Source organism: Astyanax mexicanus, chromosome 3 (assembly GCF_023375975.1).
Source record: "Astyanax mexicanus isolate ESR-SI-001 chromosome 3, AstMex3_surface, whole genome shotgun sequence".
Lineage (NCBI taxonomy): Eukaryota > Metazoa > Chordata > Actinopteri > Characiformes > Acestrorhamphidae > Astyanax > Astyanax mexicanus.
The window spans coordinates 3,201,225-3,220,331 of record NC_064410.1 but is presented as its reverse complement, the minus strand read 5'-3'; the positions used below and the strand labels follow the sequence as shown (position 1 = coordinate 3,220,331).

The following is a 19,107-nucleotide window of genomic DNA, read 5'->3' as shown; positions in this document are numbered from 1 at the left end:
ATGTAAAGCTTTACATCTTTTTTGTTATTTCAGCCATTTCTCATTTTCTGCAAATAAATGCTCTAAATGACAATATTTCTATTTGGAATTCAGGAGAAATGTTGTCCATAGTTTATAAAATAAATCGGCAATGTTCAATTTACTTAGACATAAACCTATAAATAACAAAATCAAAGAAACTGATTCAGAAACTGAAGTGGTCCATATATATATGTTTGTATGTGCCATAGACTGCGTATAGCTGGACAGAGCATCGTCTCTCAAAAGTGAAGCCACCACAGGTCGGGCGCCCCCTGCTGTTCGGCTGCAGAAAGCTGTGTAACTCCACCCATCCCCATAGGTTTCAATGGCAAAACAGACAACATTCAATCACGTTTTTTTTCTAATATACTGTAATTCTACCTCCTTTATTTAAATGCAACATCTAGTGTAACCTCTGCTTATATTGTTAAATTTTTATATCCCCACATAATTTATTTTTTTAAAACGTTATTCAGCTCTATTCAAAAAGGTGTGGTTATTGTAAAAGGGCTGGTTATGGGTGGGACCAATAACAGACCGTCAGCTCCGCTCTGCAGCCTGTGACCTCGAGGCAGCTCTCAGGGGCGGGGTTATTTAAATGAGTAGGCTGGTCTCTACAGTCTTTCTCCCTCCTCTGGTCTCTACTGCGCTCTACAGACTCGGGTTTCAGGATCGCCAACATGGCGGAAGATTTTGGCTTCATTTTCATTGAATGAATGGGAACGGCGACACGACGTCCATCTTTTTTTACAGTCTCTGTTATGTGCCCACTCAGCATTTTTACATACTGTTATTAAAAAAATTAAAGACATAAAAAACACATATTTGAATATGAATAAAACCATGGTGACTGTGACTGTACATTTTATTTTACATTTAAAAATGCATTAGTAAAGGTTTTTAGAAAGAAAAGGTGATTTATTGCATTATCAATCACAGCAAATTAAGCAATAAATAAAAGTATTTTTTATACATTCAACAGACATCCGTTTTAAGAGAAATTCTCTATGTGTGCCTGCTGAAAGTGTAAAGAGCACATGGGCTACTAACTAGCTTAATTATTATGAGTAGAAGTTCAAGTGTTGGGTCACATACAGGTTTCTGCACTTCAGTGAGATGCTGAAAGTGCAAAGACTGAGTCACTAGAACTCTTTATCTCACACACTCACCATCGCTCACCAAGTTCTCGTGTACAGCCTGCGTCCACATATGCATGGAAATAAGAGATTGAATTAACATTGAAATGTATGACTCAGCCAAAAAAAAACAAATGTACTCAATAAAGAAAAGCAAAGACAAATCCAGGCTTCAGAACACCGTAAACTACTGTTGCAGCTACAGCAGTGTGTGATGATGTATGAACACACACTGAGCAGTGCTAACCTTGTGGATTAAACCTTTCAGTACTTACTATGCCAAATTTTAAAAAGTTGGGCAGAATAAAATCTAAATAAATGTAAAAGAAAAGCAGCAATTTGCACAAATTATCTTATAGAACATAGACCACAATGCCCAAAGCCAACATATAACAGTGGATGCTAGTGATCTTCAGGCCCTCAGGGGTACCACTTTAAAATAAGACTACCTTTATAAAGGGTTTATAAATGGTTTACAATTAGTTTATTAATCATTACTAATTAGGTTAAATGGTTAAACTGAAGTTGACTGATAAAAAATGTTGAGATGGAGAAAACTTAGTAAGTTTAATATCTGACAAGATCTAAAGTTTAACAGTATAGATGGATGTGGGTTCACTATTTGGCAAACAACAGGTCATTGTTGCCCTTTCTACGTATGTGTTATAACTGATTATTAATGATTTTTAAGGCATTTACAACCTAATTATTAACAATTAATAAACTAATTGTAAACCATTTATAAACCCTTTATAAAGGTAGTCTTATTTTAAAGTGGTACCCCCTCAGGTGACACTGCATTAAAAACATACAGAAAATCTCTACATGCACAGCACAATTTTTGGTGCAATCCACAAATTCAGATTAAAGAAGTGTCATGCAAAGATGACACCATAAAATATTATAGTATCCCATGCAGACAAAGGGCCCTATTTTAGCGATCTATAGCCGAGTCGAAAACTGTGCTGGAGCAGCTTGATCTAGTGCTTGGGGTGTAATGATGGGAAAGTAGGGAACATTGCTCGGCTTGAAACACACAAAATAATTATGAGTGTGTTTTGGGCGTAACATGAAATAAACCCATCAGTGTGTCACTTGCCATTTCCTTTAAGAGCCAGAGACTTTGGAAGATTGGCATTTTAAAGGCGCAGCGCTTTTGCACTTCTCCACAGAGGAAACCGACCTGGTCAGGTAATTTACAGGAACTGCATTGTTATTTTATTCTGTATTCTGTTTTTTGTTTATGTAAAAGTTGTCGTATCGTGATCTTCACAATGGAAAACACAAGTGCACCACTGACTGATTTGAACCCTGACAACAGTCCACCACCAGATGTTGATTGGTTTACAGGTTACGTCCAAAGCACACTCATAATTACTTAAGAGAATTAGTGTGTGCTTTTTTGGAGGAAATTCACAAATGTAATGATAAAATAAAGTGAAGGTTAACATTCCTGTACGTGCGATAATGTGCGATAATGCGATCATTAGGAATAAATCATGAAAAATTTATTGTTACACGTTATTTGTATGAAATGAGAAACTGCTTTTAAATATTTTTATAAATAAGGCCAATGGATTACAAGGCGCCTTATGGGACACTAGTAAGGAAACAGGGGTGTTGCCATTGGGTGGCGAGACCTGTAAAGCTAAGTTAAGCTTAGCTAAGCTAAGATAATTAAACAAAACTGTAATTAAAAAAAAAAACATTTTCTTTAAAAGTCAAACGAGCGCTGGATGTTAATCTACGCAGATTTTTCTCCTGAAAACTGTTCATTTGGGTGAGTAAAGTGTTTAGATTTCCAGCTCAGATAACCGCATTAGCGCTAGCTGCAGTTAGCTTGTTTTAACATGGTAAACACGCAGACTACAGTCTACAGAGATATACTCGCCTCTGAATGGCAAAGGAGCTAGCACTTAGCACGGTCAGTGGCTAATGCTAATACTGCTCCAGCAGTGCTAGCCAGGGGTTGGCAGCAAGTTACAGGGTGACAGTACTCACCTCTGTACGGTGAAAGAGCTAGCACTTAGCGTGGTTAGCAGCTAATGCTAATACTGCTGGAGAACTAAAGTGAATGAAAGTCCTGTATAATGCTGTACTTCAGCATTGAGTGGCTTTACTGCTCCTTAATACCTGACTGGTAAAATATATAAAATACATTCATGTATAAGGCGCACCAGATTATAAGGCGCATTGATGATTTTCTTGAAAATTGAAGGATTTTAAGTACAAGGAAAAAAACGGTAGGCTACAGACTATTAAAATTATACACATTATATTGATAACTGTTAGACTGGCTTTTTTTTTTTTTTACTTTGAATAGTTACAGTATTTTAAAGCCAAACCCACAATAAGTCATTATTATTTTTTGCTTCTAAAAGCATTTTAATATTAAGATCATTATTAAGATCATTATGACTGTATTTGTAGTGCTTCTGACATTCTTGTGAAATCAAGCCGTGTCTGACGCAGAATCGCCCTGTTTCAGAGGAACAGTTAAAGTGATGATGAACGGGTCTATGACCTATGATTCTGCAGCGGGGATTCACCACCAAAACCCCTCCTCCCTGCGCCCAGAACAGCTTCCTTCCACTTACACTGTTTCTGATGTCATGAAATGTTTGCTCAATGTCTCAAACTTCCGATAGCGGTGAAGGGATTGAGGCGATGGAAGTACGTAATAGAGGGACACCTCATTACCAATTCAAAACTTCTGGTTAAATGGTAACGACTGTAAAAAAAAAAAAAATACCCTGTTTTCTCAATTAAGTATCTTCTGAAGTTAACCCCATTAGTCCCTGTATCTTTTATTAGACACTAAGGATTACTAATTGGAAAATACATGCAAATTAATGCAAATAATCTGACTTTCCCCACTGCCACAACAGCAGTGAGTGTTTCCACAGAGTTTACAATAGTGTACAATTTACTATCCTATTGTTTTATCACTGAATGATCACTGAAAAAACTGAGATTTGTAGCCTGCTGCTAACCCCAGGTAGCACTGCTGGAGCTGCATTAGCATTAGCCACTGCATTGCGCTAACCGCTAGCTCTTTAGCCGCTCAGAGGTGAGTATATCGGCCTGTAGTCTGCATGTTTACTGTGTTAAATCAAGCTAGAAGAACAAGTAGAACGAACCGCTAGCTATTGTTTTTATTTACAGTTTTGTTTACTTAGCTTAGCTTAGCTTTACAGCTTTACAATAGCAAGACCTGCTGAATTAAGAAGGAAAACATGGCGACATCCCTGTTCCTTACTAGTGTCTTATAATAAATAAATAATAATGCGCCTTATAATCCGGTGCGCTATGTATATGAAAATAGACCAAAAAAAATTACAAAATGTTTATTGATAGTGTACCTAATTATACAGTGCGCCTTATGCTGCAAAAATATGATACTTGCCATTTCCCTAAAGAGCCAGATGCACTATGAATTTTGCAGATTGCTAATTTAATGGCGCAGCTACCTGGACCAATGCTACCTAGGCATATAAATGCATAGTTCTTTGCCTCCAACTACTAATTGGATCCAACTACTAAATTATCATAATGTCAAAGTCAGTGCTTACCATAGATATGCAAACCAAGCCCAATTATATGAGAATTTATACTGTTTTTTTTTTCCTTTACTCCTGGGCTCCCCCTACAGCTGTGGAGTGTACTTACTCATCCAAAAAGCTCCACCAAAGCTACAATGTGCAGAAACACTGTGTTGACCATGGTCATCACATTAACAATTGATAACAAAAGATTGTAAATCACAAAATGAAATGCATGCCAGTTAGCCAGTAAATGCAACTAAATGCAAAATATTGTACATCTTTTTTTTTTTTTAACTAACTCCCCTGAAAAATTCACTAAGCCACATATTTGATATTACATCTTACATCAAATTTTCCATTATGCTAATTTGGCATTAGAAAAGAACCCAGAATATTCCACATTAGCCAAACAGTAACTCATACAGTAATACAGTACTTTTATTTAAATTAGAAATCATCATTTAAGTTGATGTTGAAGCTTGTAAAAATGTTAGATTTTTGTTGGCTTTGAGTAGAAAAGGTGGAAAAGAGGAAATTGGCTAAATCACTGGAGTTTCCTCATCTATGTGTTTTGCATCCATGTGTTGAAAGCGTCATCGCTAGAAATGATTAAGTAACTTGTTGGCAAATGACGTGTCAAAACATTTTTTTTTTAAATGAAAAGTTGGCTAATCCGTGTTTGTCTGTGGATTATGTTCAAAATATGCCTAAATATGTAATATCATACTCACTTCCACTGTATGATTCAATCCTTTCAGTCCAGTCTTTAAAGAAGGTACTTCCTTTTTTTTATTACCACAGTCGTCCTCTGCAGAAATGTCTTCCGTTTCAAAAACAACAATCATTTTTGGGCTTCTGCTACTGGCTGAGATAATGTGTAATATTAACCTGCAAAAAAATTATTATTTCGATTATACCACAGTTATATTATCACAGTTTATTAAAGGATTTTGAGTTAAAAAGCAGAAGAAAATAGGGTCTGTTTGGTTATAAAAATAGCTTGTAGTTGCGCTGTTTGGCTTGTAAGCGCTGCATTGTTGCTAGGTTACCTGTAATATATGGAGAGCTTCGGTTACAGTGCATTACCGGCTGATAACGGCACTCACAGAACGCCTCTCAGCCAATTACAGTGCAGGGTCCGAACTAACTGTGGTATAATATGTATAACATAGCACAAATTAAAATAATAATAATAAAAAATAATAATTATTGATTAGTACAAAAAGGTGTTTTTTTTTTGAGGATGCTAAAGTGCTGCTGTTTAAAAACTTGTGGGTAACTCATGTTAGATGCTACAAACCATTTGTCGCATACAATTGTCGCTTATGGGCACAATTTGGGCAAAGAATAGTTTAGACAGCAGCATTTGCTAGCTAACCTTGTTTTATTTAGCACCAAAGCTAAAGTCAACAGACTCTTTAAACATCGTACTAACTAACTACTGCTGTCTGAAATGTTATTTGCCCAAATGGTACACCAGTATGGAAGTTACCTTGCTAAAAAAAGCAGCTTGTTCAACCTGTGAAACATGGTGGTGACAGCATCATGCATCATGCTGTGGGGATGCTTTTCTTCAGCATGGACAGAGTTGAGAAGCTGGTCATAAGCAGTTCATAAGAAGATTGATGGAGATAAATACAGGACAATCTACTAAGTATTGACTCATTTTTTTATTTGATTAATATTTTGAATTCCATTTTCTTTTACAATTATTTGCTACTCTGTGATGGTCTATCACTTTCAATCACTTTTAATCAATAATAAAATACATTTTGTGGTTGTAAACTGACAAAAACACTGAAAACACTAAAAGTCCAAGGGGTATGAATACTATAGTTATTTGTTTAAGCCACTGTATATACGATGAAATGCAATATATACTCTGCTTACCCGTATATGATGTGTTTTCACCAAGAAGAGCGGTTTTTCAACCACCTTAACCATCAAAGACCAGCTCAAACCACCTGAAACCGAAGCTACGAAGCTGCATTTCTCAGCAGGTTGTTGTTTGAAAGAATCTTATGTAACATAACATCATTTTATAACATCATTTAACAAACAGGCAGCTTTTACGTTGTTTAGCAATATAGTCCCTAATGACATCAATCAAGAGGAACCAGCTCAGCATTGGGAAAACCCTGTTACCAAACCAGAATCCTGGCAATGAAAAAAAAAAACTTACATTTTGGTGCAATTAGCAACCAAAGCTAAAGTAATAAACCATGAAAAGTCCAGAAATCTAAATAGCTACTGTGTTTTTTGCCGTTGCAAGTTTTCGGCATTAAGCTGCTAATGGAAGATAAGATCACTTTCACTAAAGCACTGAAGTGTATGCACTATTCTGAGCATAATATTATTAATTTTAATCATTTTAATCTGCTTTTAGCTGCAGTGCAGCAGCGAGCTGAAATTCACTACGGCAAACACTAAAATTTAACTTTTATTTCTAATTTTAGTTCTTCTCTTAGTTTCCTTTTTATTTCTTTCGTTATTTTATTATTTTTTTGTATAGGCTTGTATTATTGCTTTTTAACTGATTTTATTATTTTTTATGCTTTTTTTATGTATTTTTTGTTTTTATGTAAAAGTTTGAACTTAATTTAAACTTTTTTGTTTGTTGTATTAGTCTTATCTTCTTTTGATTTTAATTTCTTATTAAATAAACCACTTATTATTATTTATTTATTTATTTATTTTATCTATTTTCTTTGTCTTTGGCTACATTAGAAATGATGGTTGACCTCAATGTACTTCTGAGTTAAAATAAAGGTTGATTGATTGATTGATTGATTGATTGATTGATTGATTGATTGATTGATTAATCTCACAATCTAATTGGGGGCTCCGAGTAGTCCAGCGATCTTAAGCGCTGCCACTATGATCGAGAGATCGCTGGTTTGGATCCCAGTTGTGCAGCTTGCCATCAGTTACTGGAGCCCTGAGAGAGCACAGTTGGTCTTGTTCTCTCTGGGTGGGTACAGCAGATGGCGCTCTTTCCCCTCATCACTCCTAGGGTGATGTGGATCAGCACAAGGCTGCGTCTGTGAGCTGATGTATCAGAACCGAGACACTGTGCTTTCCTCCGAGCGTTAGCGCTGTGATGCTACTCAGCGGAGTCTGACTTTACATGTATCAGAGGAGGCGTGTGCTGGTGTGTTGGAGCATCACTAGTGATGGGGGAGTCCTAATGAGTGGGTTGGGTAATTAGCTGTGTAAATTGAGTGGAAAATGGGATAAAAAATGTACTGACATAAGTGTGACTTTTCTTAGAGTGATTCATTTTTCCAGTCAACACCAACTCACTCTAACCCTCACCATGTGCTGGGGTGACATACATTACAAAATACATTATTTCTGTATCTGAGTGAAAGTACAAGTACTGTTTCTGCAGTTGTACTTGAGTAAAAGTACTGAACAAAAGTACTTTCTATTAATGGTAAGTCTATTTGAGGATCAAAAGTACTTTAGATACTGTAAACCTGTATAAAAGTACTGTAGATATTGTATATTCATATCAATAGTACTTTTACTAATAAAATAATTACAAATATCCAAATACAGTTTTACATAAGAGTGTGGAGACCTGATGTTAAACTAAGTCCAGTTAATTCTATCAACATACAGCCTGTTAGAACTGAACAAACCTCTTCAGATTGACTGGTTTGGACATTCTTAGAAAGTTTTCTTCAGTCTGCTTTCCTGTAAAGATGTCTAAAAGGTGAAACTCTTAACCTGCAATCACTTTTATATTCGTTTTATATTCATTTCTCCCTCCAGCCCTCAAGTTTTTGTGAAAAAGTAACTTTCAGTTGCTGCGGAACTCATGTAGAGGTGATGAGCAGTGGTAGTGCTTGTACAGGAAACATGCAACAACAGGAAAACAGGAGATATCTTTTTTGCTACATCAAAGAAAGCATTTCCAAGAACTTTGCTAGACGGGCTGACTTCTAGGAACAAAAAGTCAAGCATTGAAAGCAAAAGTATCATTATACTTTTTTTATTCTTCAGTTTTCTCCCACAGTCCAAAAAACATGGAGATCAAGTAAATTAGACACTCTAAATTGCCCAGAAAAATGTAATACTGTAAAACTATATATAAATATAAATATATTATATATATATAAATGTGTGTGTGTATATAAAATGTATGTATGACTGTGTGCCCAGATACGGATTTGCACTCTGTCCTGGGTAAATGCTGTAGTGTCCGATGTAGTCCTCCAGGTGGGCGGTTGTTTCCGGTTGAGAGTACGCTGTGCTCTATTGGCTGCCGCTTCTCACCAGTGTGAGGATAAATGCTGAGTATGAATGGTTGTGTGTAAATACGTGTTAATTGTAAAGCGTCCTTGGGTTTTTTAGAAAGGCGCTATATAAGACGCTATATGTAACTTCATTTGATTATTTATTATTGTAACATCAGTTTTAAAACAACTCTTACTTTTATTATTTCTTATATCTTATTCTATTCTTTAATTGTATTTGAAAAGCAAGAACAAAGTGGACATAAATAAGGTTTGGCAAGCAATTTCAGACTTTACAATAACGCTTATACTAATCTTTCCTGGTATATTTCGTCCTCTCCCCACTCAGGAATATATCTGTTCTCAATTTAAAAAATAACATTTTTAAGTACAGTAACAATTTATATTTACTTAACGTTTAACTTAATGTTTAACGGCAATGGCAGAATGACCCACTTTTTGTAATCTCCCACATAAAAATCTAATATATATGACATATATATGACAGTAAGGCCCATAATATAGTAAATACATTTATATTCCTTTATTTTATTTTTTTAAATATGTGAAATATATGCAAAATATATGGCATATGTGGAAATATCCAAATATGGAACATATATTTTAGCCATATATCAGCATATTCATATGTTTTTACCTTTTTGTCACACTGTAAATCTGCCAGTTGTTGTTTTAATGTAGAAACAAATTGATGTGAAATAAATTCAGTTTTACACTGACTTACGTTTTTCTGTAAAATTGACATTTTGGAGATAAAGGTCTTTACCAATATACCTAGTACCAATGATAAAACACACATATATCGAACCACATATTACAGAAAACTGGCATATGTATTTAAAGCATGTGATAGCAACTTTACAGGGGAATTAAAAAACCTTTGAGGATATCATGTCGATCATGCCATATTTTCCATCTTAATATTTGCCTTTTTTACTTTTGACATAATCTAGCAATTGTTTTTGTTTTTTTTGTATTTGTTTAAATTTAATGATGAACACACTGATGAAAATTGCATTAAAAATTGCTTTTTAGGCTGACTTTTATTAAAGGTTAAGGATTGGATGTTTTCTGTGAAGCCATATACACGCACACAACATTCTATAATATGCATTAAATAATAATCATTATAATCATAATATTTATATGCTCCATATATGACCACATTACTATGATATGAAGATATGAAGAGCCGGTTCGAAATCCAGATTATGCTGCTTGCCATCTGCAGCTCAAAAGGACACTACATCCAAAAGAATACGATTGGCCTGGCCTCACCCTCTCTCCATATTATTCCTATATATTTGAAATCCTGGAACCGGCTTCTGTTGGCTGCTGTATCAGATGTGGGATGCTGTGCTTACCTGTGAGTTCACTGGCATGACTTCACATGTGCTGTAGGAGGAGGAGGAGGAGGAGGCATGTGTTAGTAGTTAGTCTTCAGCCTGTGAAGTGTTTGTGAAGTGGCATTACTAAAGGATTAGGGAGAAAAAAAAAGGTAATACAACTTTTTTTTTTACCCATAAGAGCATAGACCTATTTATGAATATTGATACCAAATTCAGAATTAAATCAGATAGCTCATTCTTGTTTTTTTTTTTTTTTTTTTTTTTTTTTTTGTGAACATGACTGTAAATAATTTCAGGTCAAAATCCTGACCTAAGGTAATAAATATGATAAATAATTGTATAACTTATAACTTATATATTTTCTTTTATTTAACTATATCAGAATCATCAGGATCTGAAAACACTGCATTAAAGTGTTTTAATTGTTAAATGATTGGAACAGAGCTGTAAATGAGGCAAAAATACACTTTTAAAATGAGCTTAAAAGTCACTTTTATCTCACTATCAGCACTATAAACCCTAAAGCACTCCTACATCCTGTAAGTAAGGTGAGATAAACAAACACACAAACACACAAACACAGAGAGATGAATAAATATAATATAATACATATAATAATATATATTATATAATATAATAAATAATTTTAGAACTTACATATTCTCTTTTATCTAACTATATCAGAATCATTACACCGGAACTAGTTTATGGATCGGAAAACACTGCATTAAAGTGTTTTTAAGGATTGGATGTTTTCTGTGAAGCCATATACACGCATATACACTATCAGCACTATAAACCCTAAAGCACTCCTACATGCTGTAAATAAGGTGAGATGAACAAACACACAAACACACTTTCACAGAGAGATGAATAAATAAATAATAAATATGATAAATAATTTTAGAACTTATATATTCTCTTTTATTTAACTATATCAGACTATATCTTTTATGATGTCGGCGGCGCGAGCAGTCGCAGCGGCCACTCCGGAAGCAAAACACGGTGCTTTTGTTTGTTTTTCTGTGTAAATAATCCGATCTGAACTCGCAATCATGCAAAAGTTCGCTATGGGAACAACTTACGACCGACAGACCCTGCTAGACCTGCAAAATCAACAAAAATCTGTACTTACAGACGGTCTACGAGCGGAGCTACGCGCGCTAGGCCTGCTAAGATCCGCGGCGTTTCCTGAGCCTGCTAGCCGGAAGAGGTCTCTCCGCAAGCGTTGTGCTAGGAGCCGAAAGCGCGGTAAGAGAGCCGGAGTCCGCGCTAAGCTAATGGCTAACTCCAGCCGGCCAGCGGTTCCATCTCTCCTTCTCTCCATCTCCGGCTCCAGGGGACATCCCAGCGCGAGTTCAGAGACTGCTGTGTGTTCGTTTTCAGCATACAGAGAGGAGGTGCAGTGGCTGACGGACTGGTGCAGAACCAACAACCTATCTCTTAACGTGGATAAAACCAAGGAGATGGTTGTTGACTTCAGGAGAGCTCCAGGTGTCCACCACCCGCTGAACATCAACGGCTCTGCTGTGGAAATTGTGGATAACACCAAGTTCCTCGGTGTTCACATTGCAGAGAACCTCACCTGGTCCCTCAACACCAGCTCCATAACCAAGAAAGCCCAGCAGCGCCTCTACTTCCTGCGGAGACTGAGGAAAGCACATCTCCCACCCCCCATCCTCACCATGTTCTACAGAGGGACTGTAGAAAGCATCCTGAGCACCTGCATTACCGTCTGGTTTGGGAATTGCAACACCTCAGACCACAAGACCCTACAGCGGATAGTGCGGACAGCTGAGAAAATCATCGGAGTCTCTCTTCCCTCCATCACCGAGATCTACACCACACGCTGCATCCGCAAAGCCACCAGCATTGTGGACGACCCCACCCATCCCTCACACGGACTCTTCGCTCTGATGCCGTCCGGCAGAAGATACAGGAGCATCCGAGCCTCCACTACTAGACTCTGCAACAGCTTCATCCACCAGGCAGTCAGACTTCTCAACGCACAGAGACAGAACTGAACCCCCACCCCACCCACCACTCACCCAACACACTCGCACAAAACTAAACTGTACACCCCCCCCCCCTTTACACTCACAAAGAACTGAACTTCACCCACACACACACCCAGTCAGCACACAGAGGCTGACATGACTTTATTTGCTGCACTCTTAAAAACTATAAACTCTACCTCAGTAACTGCTGTGATTATATATGTTACAGTATGTCACACATCTCTGCACCTTATCCCCACTATACACTTTATTATACCGTATCGGTACTGCACTGTCCTGTCTTTAAATTGTCTCGTCTTTTGTATTTATTGTATTTATTGTTATTTAGTGTTATAATTTTATAATTTTATGTTGCACTGTCGTCACTCCTGCACTTTATGTTGTCTATTGCTTGTTGTTCTATGTTGCACCATGGTTCCGGAGGAACGTAATTTCATCACACTGTGTACCTGTACTCAGATGTAATGACAATAAAAAGCCTCTTGACTTGACTTGACTTGACTTTTAATTGTTAAAATGATTGGAACAGAGCTGTAAATGAGGCAAAAATACACTTTTAAAAGGAGCTTAAAAGTCACTTTTATCTCACTATCAGCACTATAAACCCTAAAGCACTCCTACATGCTGTAAATAAGGTGAGATGAACAAACACACAAACACACTTTCACAGAGAGATGAATAAATATAATATAATAAATATAATAAATAATTTTAGAACTTATATATTCTCTTTTATTTAACTATATCAGACTCATTACATCAGAACTAGTTTATGAATCGGAAAACACTGTATTAAAGTGTTTTAATTGTTAAAATGATTGGAACAGAGCTGTAAATGAGGCAAAAATACACTTTAAAAGGAGCTTAAAAGTCACTTTTATCTCACTTTCAGCACTACCTAAACTCTAAAGCACACTTTCACACGCTGTTCTGCTCTCAGTGATGCTCTCAGGTATAGGAACTTAATGAGTGCTTTAAGGAACTTTTTTCACTATTTTACACTAAAAGCTCTGTGACACAAAGGTCACCAACTCCAGCTAGACTGAACATGTGAACATGCAGCAGACCGAAATGAACTTAAAACGCGAAAAAAAAATGATTTCAGGCTTTAATGAAAATTAAACTGAAAGACGACACAATTCAATCCTAGTGAAAAAAAAGATAAATGGAAAGAAACTAAAAATAACGAAAGAAAATTCAGAAAAATTCTGTAAAGACACGACTAAAGCTGGTGTTTCTCCCCAAGACAAACTGGATGGAAGTGCCCTGCATATAAAACGCAGATTTTTTTTTTTTCACTCTTTGATGAAGATAAATAGATGTGTGGAAATTCCTTGGAGGTGCTGTATATAAATCACCCCCCAAATCACAGCTACCACCACAAGAGCCACCAGAGCCAATAGCAGAGTGAGGCTAGAGGAGGAACCAGTGAGAACCAGAGCCTGATCCAGCAATGCCCTCAGAGAAGAGTGAGTGAAATAATGAATGAATGAATGAATGAATGGAGCTCAGCCCTCAGTGATGCTGACTGACTGACTGACTGACTAACTGACTTCCTTCCCCTGCTCACTTCCCCTCTGTCTCTCTCTCTCTCTCTCTCTCTCTCCGTCTGTCTGTCTCTCCGCAGATCTCCAGCTCCTGCTGACCGTCCCTGTCCTCCTGGCCGCGCTCTGCGCCGCAGCCCCGGCGGAGCAGCTCGACACCTCGGGGGACGAGATGATGCAGGACACCAGCGGGGAGCAGAAGCGCCACAAGCCGCAGGAGATCGCGATTGCGGACCTCCTGCTGAGGAGCATCACGAGGCTGCGGGATGAGCAGGTAGGGCACAAGTCCGGACTTGTAGCAACACTGAGAATTTGGCAACCACGCTTTAAACTCACCCCAAAAACACAGGACTTTAAATTAAACAAGCGTTTCAGAGTGTAAACACATTGAAAAAAATATATTAAAACTAAAAGTAAAAACTTAGCAGCTCAATGATGTACTTTTCTTATTGTGGTGCATTTTTTAAATGGAACTATTTCAGAATCATTACATCAGAACTAATTTATGGATCGGAAAACATTGCATTAAAGTGTTTTAATTGTTAAAAAGATTGGAACAGAGCTGCCAATGAGGCAAAAATACACTTTTAAAAGGAGCTTAAAAGTCACTTTTATCTCACTATCAGCACTTTCCCTAAAGCACTCCTACATTCTGGAAGTAAGGTGAGATATACAAACACACAAACACACTTTCTCTCAGGTATAGGAACTTAATGAGTGCACATTAGCACAATAGCACATTACCGCATATTTCACAACTTGTGTTTTAACATTTTGTGGTTAAAAAAAACTAGTTATATGCATGAAATAATTCATTAAAGTATTTGAGCAAATGAATCCGATTTAAAAAACGAGTTTTCCTGCTGGAAAATGAAATCCCCAATAGACTAGGGGTCTCTCCACTCTTCCTCCAGACTCGTCCGGTCTCTTGATTTCCTACAAATAAAATGTAAAATGTATTTACTGATGATCAGTGATGGTTTTGGTCTGAGAGACATGTCATCTGCTGGTGTTGATCCACTGTGTTTTATTATCAAGTCTAAAGTCAGTGCAGCTTTGTTTTCTCCCAAAATCTTACAGCACTTCATATCTTACAGCTTCCCTCTGCTACTGACAACTTTTATGGATATGCAGCTTTTATTTTCCAGCAGGACTTGGTGCACTATAATATTCTATAATATTCTAATTTTTCTGAGACACTGATTTTTGGGTTTTCATTGCCTGTAAACCTTAATCATCAACGATAAACGAAAAATATAATATATAAGTTTAAATTTTTTCCAACTGAATTACTGAAATAAAGTAATTTTCAATGCTGTTCTAATTTTATTAGATACATTAGTAGATGTAATTACCCCATTAGATTGGTTTCATTGACAGAGATAAAAAAATCTTTCAAATCTTTCATTAAATCTTTCAATAAAAAAAATATATATATATATACATTTCTAGACTTAATCCCTGTTCAGGAAATGAAAGTTTGGCTGGTTGACTGGAATTGTAACAATGATGCTTAAACTATGAATCAGTGAAATTTTTCCTGAAGATTACTTTAAATAAAAGTGTTATTTGAGTCTCTGTACCTAAGCTACCTTCACCTTCTTCTGCAGGTAAAATAACTGCCCTGTTTTTATCATTGCAGTTTCAAAAGGACTTTGGAGAACCAGTGAAGAACATGACGAATTATGAACATGTGAGGAGGGAAATGCCTTTAATCAGGTCAGAAGACAGGTGCCGACACAAGAACTTCAGTGCAGTGAGTAAAAATATGTATAATTCAAGTCAAGTCAAGAAAAGTAGTTTTATTGTCAGTACTGCATATGTACAGGAGATACATACAGAGAACAGGAAATTACGTTACTCTCCTTCCCAAATTTTACAGCAAGTAGCCTACAGATAATAGATATATAATAAAAGAGAGAATGGGAGACACTATGGGTACAATACTGCAGGGACACAAATAGACAAACATGAGACAAAAACAAGGTGCAGTAATAGTGGGGGGAAATAAGTATAAGATATATATATATATAAATATAAATAAAAAGAAATAAGATATATAATATAAAAGAGTGGGAGACACTATATGTACAATACAACAAGACACAATAAACATACGTAAGACGGAAGACAATAGTGCAATATTGATGGTGATTGAGATGGAATGACAGTATAAATTCACTATGCTCTTTTCAAAGAAGTCCAGTATTCTACGCACTATTTGCTAAGGTTAAAATCGGATTAGTTTGTACCCTTTTTGCGGTTCGATTGACGGAAATCTGCTTCGTTTGTACCCTTATTGCGGTTTGCTAGTGGTGAGACTGTGATCCGATCTCGATCTGACCCAGCTATCAAACATACACCTTTTATTTAAGCTTTATTTAAGTTTAATCTGACATATTAGCGAGATAAAGCTAATTAACACAGCTATAAACAAACGCTGTCTCTGCTGCTCCATGCTGTTTACACACTGAGCGCGATCTGCACAGTGTTCACTGTTTACTACATGTACATCTGCACTGGTCGTCCTATTAAAAAAATACTGTGTTTTAAAAGCCGGAGTAAAGCAGCTTCACACTGCACTGATATACAGATACACAGATATATGCGTTGGAATACAGAATCTTTTCACTATATTTACTTTCTTGCTCCTGCCCCAGACAGCTCTGACCAATCAGAGGAGACGATGTGCTCGCGTGGTTTATTGGTGCGCATTTTGGTGCATTTAGGTTTTTATACCTGTGTGAAACCAAATCAAACCAAACCAACCAGAGGGAGAAAATGCTCCAGTGCTCTTCCTAATCTTCAACATATCAGATAAGGGACATTCCAGGATTTTGGTACATTTCAGGGGTGGTCACTTCTGCAAATTTGATCTTCAATTTGATCATTTTTAGTCATATGTTTATTAAATACAGGTAATAGACTATCAAAAAGTTTGATTCATCAAGCTCAGGTATCCAAGCAGATTTTTAAATTAGATTCTGCAATATATTTAACTTATATGTAACTTACAGTAACAGGGTTGCGAGTAACAGGGTTGCAAATCTAGGCTAAGTTGTGGTTTACCCCAGGAACAGATGCTAACTGTAAAATTTAGCTATATATAAAATGTATACAAGATCAAGGACAAACATGGTTATATAAGTATATAAAGTAAATTTTGACTCTACTCATTATTAGTCTTACAATATGAGTAACAGGGTTGAGTTCACTGAGTGACACACACAACTTGGACAAACATATTTTGAAAATAAACTTTAATAAAAATTGTTAGAGCACTTGTAACACCCTTGGTCTTGCCATGTGGGCAGAAAATGTCCTTGTGATGTCACTTCCTTTGTGCCAGTAGACACATTTTTAAATATTTGTAACTCTTTCTCTGCAGGTAAAATTCCTTATGGTAACAGGGTTGAGCGCATGTTGTGGGACACAACTTAACAGCATTAAAACTGTAACATGCAAAACATTGTAGACCAAAGAAGTTTGTTTTCATAAGTAAAGGAGATGCAGATCAACAATATACAAGAGGAAGTCGTTTATGTATTTATTTAGAGCTTATTTTAATTGTTAAATTTGCCAAAGAAGTTGGTCACCCAATGTGTGGGACAAGAGAAAAAAAAGGCAATTTTTTGAGGTGGTCCAAAGGTATTCGGTCTTTTGAATAATATCTAAGGAGCTTATTTTTCCTCCATATTTTACAGTTTGACTTATAACAAGTACATTTTTCACAAAAAAAAAAAATAGTCAGTTTAGATATTTTGGATACGTACATTTGAAATTAAAGTGGTGGGACAGGAAATATACCAATACCAAATGTACCAATATCCTGGAGTGCCCCTGTAGATCTCAGGTCTTCACATCTTGATCTTGAATCCAGTTTCTAGGACTGGATTTTATTCTCACCTGAAATTAAGGGAATAGTTAATGTTATATAATAATTACAGGGACTATATTTTACTTTCAATTGAAAATCTTCATTGAAAATACTATTTAATCCAAGATTATCCGTAATCCCTAAATCAAAGACCAGCTCTCAAGACCCCAATGCTCTAGACTGAGAGAATACTGTAAACTTGTACCTTTTAAATGAATATATAATAATATTTTTAATATTAAATGTGTGTGTGTGTGTGTGTGCTCTACAGCCAAGATGCCTGAAGCAGATTTATGCTGTTTTAAGGATATATGAAGGACACTTGGGCTACTTAGAGAAAGACAACCTAACTTCAGCTCGTCTCCCAGATGTCAAACATTGGACCTTCAGCCTAGTACAGTTCATCAGAACCAAAGTAAGTAGATCTTCCAGACCTCAAAGAATAATACAAAGAAAACAAAAAGTTCATATTCATAAAGTTTTAGGAGTTCAGAAATCAATATTTGGTGGAATATCCCTGGTGGTTTTTAATCACAGTTTTTTTTTAATGCATCTTGGCATCATGTTCTTCTCCTCCACCAGTCTTACACACTGCTTTTGAATAACTTTATGCTGCTTCACTCCTGTTGCAAAAATTCAATCCATCTTCCTCTTGATCATATAATATATATAACATAATATAAATATATATTATATATAATCTCCCTAACCATTCTCCTCGTTCTTCATTTGGAACTACAGATGTCCAGTCCAGAAGACACAGACGTCCAGTCCAGCTCCAGCTCACTAAAGGAGGAATCAGCCTGGATGAAGAAGATTTACACTCACTCCATTCTCTACAACTTTACCTCCTTCCTGATTGACGCCAACAGAGCGTTGAAACACATGAACGATAAAGGCTACGACTACGTCAAAACGGAAAATAAAGGGCCAAAATGGCCCTTAGAGAAGCACCAACACTGGTAGTAATATATTATATATATTACTGTAATATTAAGGGGTGTAACTGGCCACAGATCAACTGTGATCCATACGGATCGTGCAGAACCACGACGCAGATACAGATCACAAATGATGTAAAACACTAAACACAAAATGAATGATGTGTTTAACTTTTATTTATATAAGTAATAATATTTTTTGTAATAATATTCAAATGTGTTTATTTATGGGATAAAAAAACATATATACAAATAAACAAACATTAAGTGCATAGTGCTTGTGTATTGTTTTTTTTTTTTACCTTAAGGAAATAAATGTTTTGTTTGTAATTTTCTGATTATATTTTAGGTTTTTAAAACAGGTGCGTTTCTGACTGTAAAAAAAAAAATATATATATAAAATAAATATATAAA

General features: G+C 36.2%; 1 protein-coding gene across 1 annotated transcript; it reads left to right on the top strand.

Moving 5' to 3' along the window:
• The first annotated feature begins 13,924 nt into the window (after positions 1–13,924).
• On the top strand, positions 13,925–18,888 carry il6 (interleukin 6 (interferon, beta 2)). The gene is made up of 4 exons (XM_022668071.2): positions 13,925–14,149; positions 15,518–15,631; positions 18,024–18,167; positions 18,494–18,888. Exons 1-4 carry the CDS (start codon positions 14,048–14,050, stop codon positions 18,716–18,718), a joined length of 585 nt encoding a protein of 194 aa, XP_022523792.2. The 5' UTR covers positions 13,925–14,047; the 3' UTR covers positions 18,719–18,888.
• Positions 18,889–19,107: the final 219 nt, after the last annotated feature.

Bases quoted from the DNA above. Each gene is read 5' to 3' on its own strand.
- il6 (XM_022668071.2), top strand. From the start codon at position 14,048: ATGATGCAGGACACCAGCGGGGAGCAGAAGCGCCACAAGCCGCAGGAG. The intron at 14,150-15,517 runs GTAGGGCACAAG...TTATCATTGCAG, and splicing joins CGAGGCTGCGGGATGAGCAG to TTTCAAAAGGACTTTGGAGA. The intron at 15,632-18,023 runs GTGAGTAAAAAT...TGTGCTCTACAG, and splicing joins GACACAAGAACTTCAGTGCA to CCAAGATGCCTGAAGCAGAT.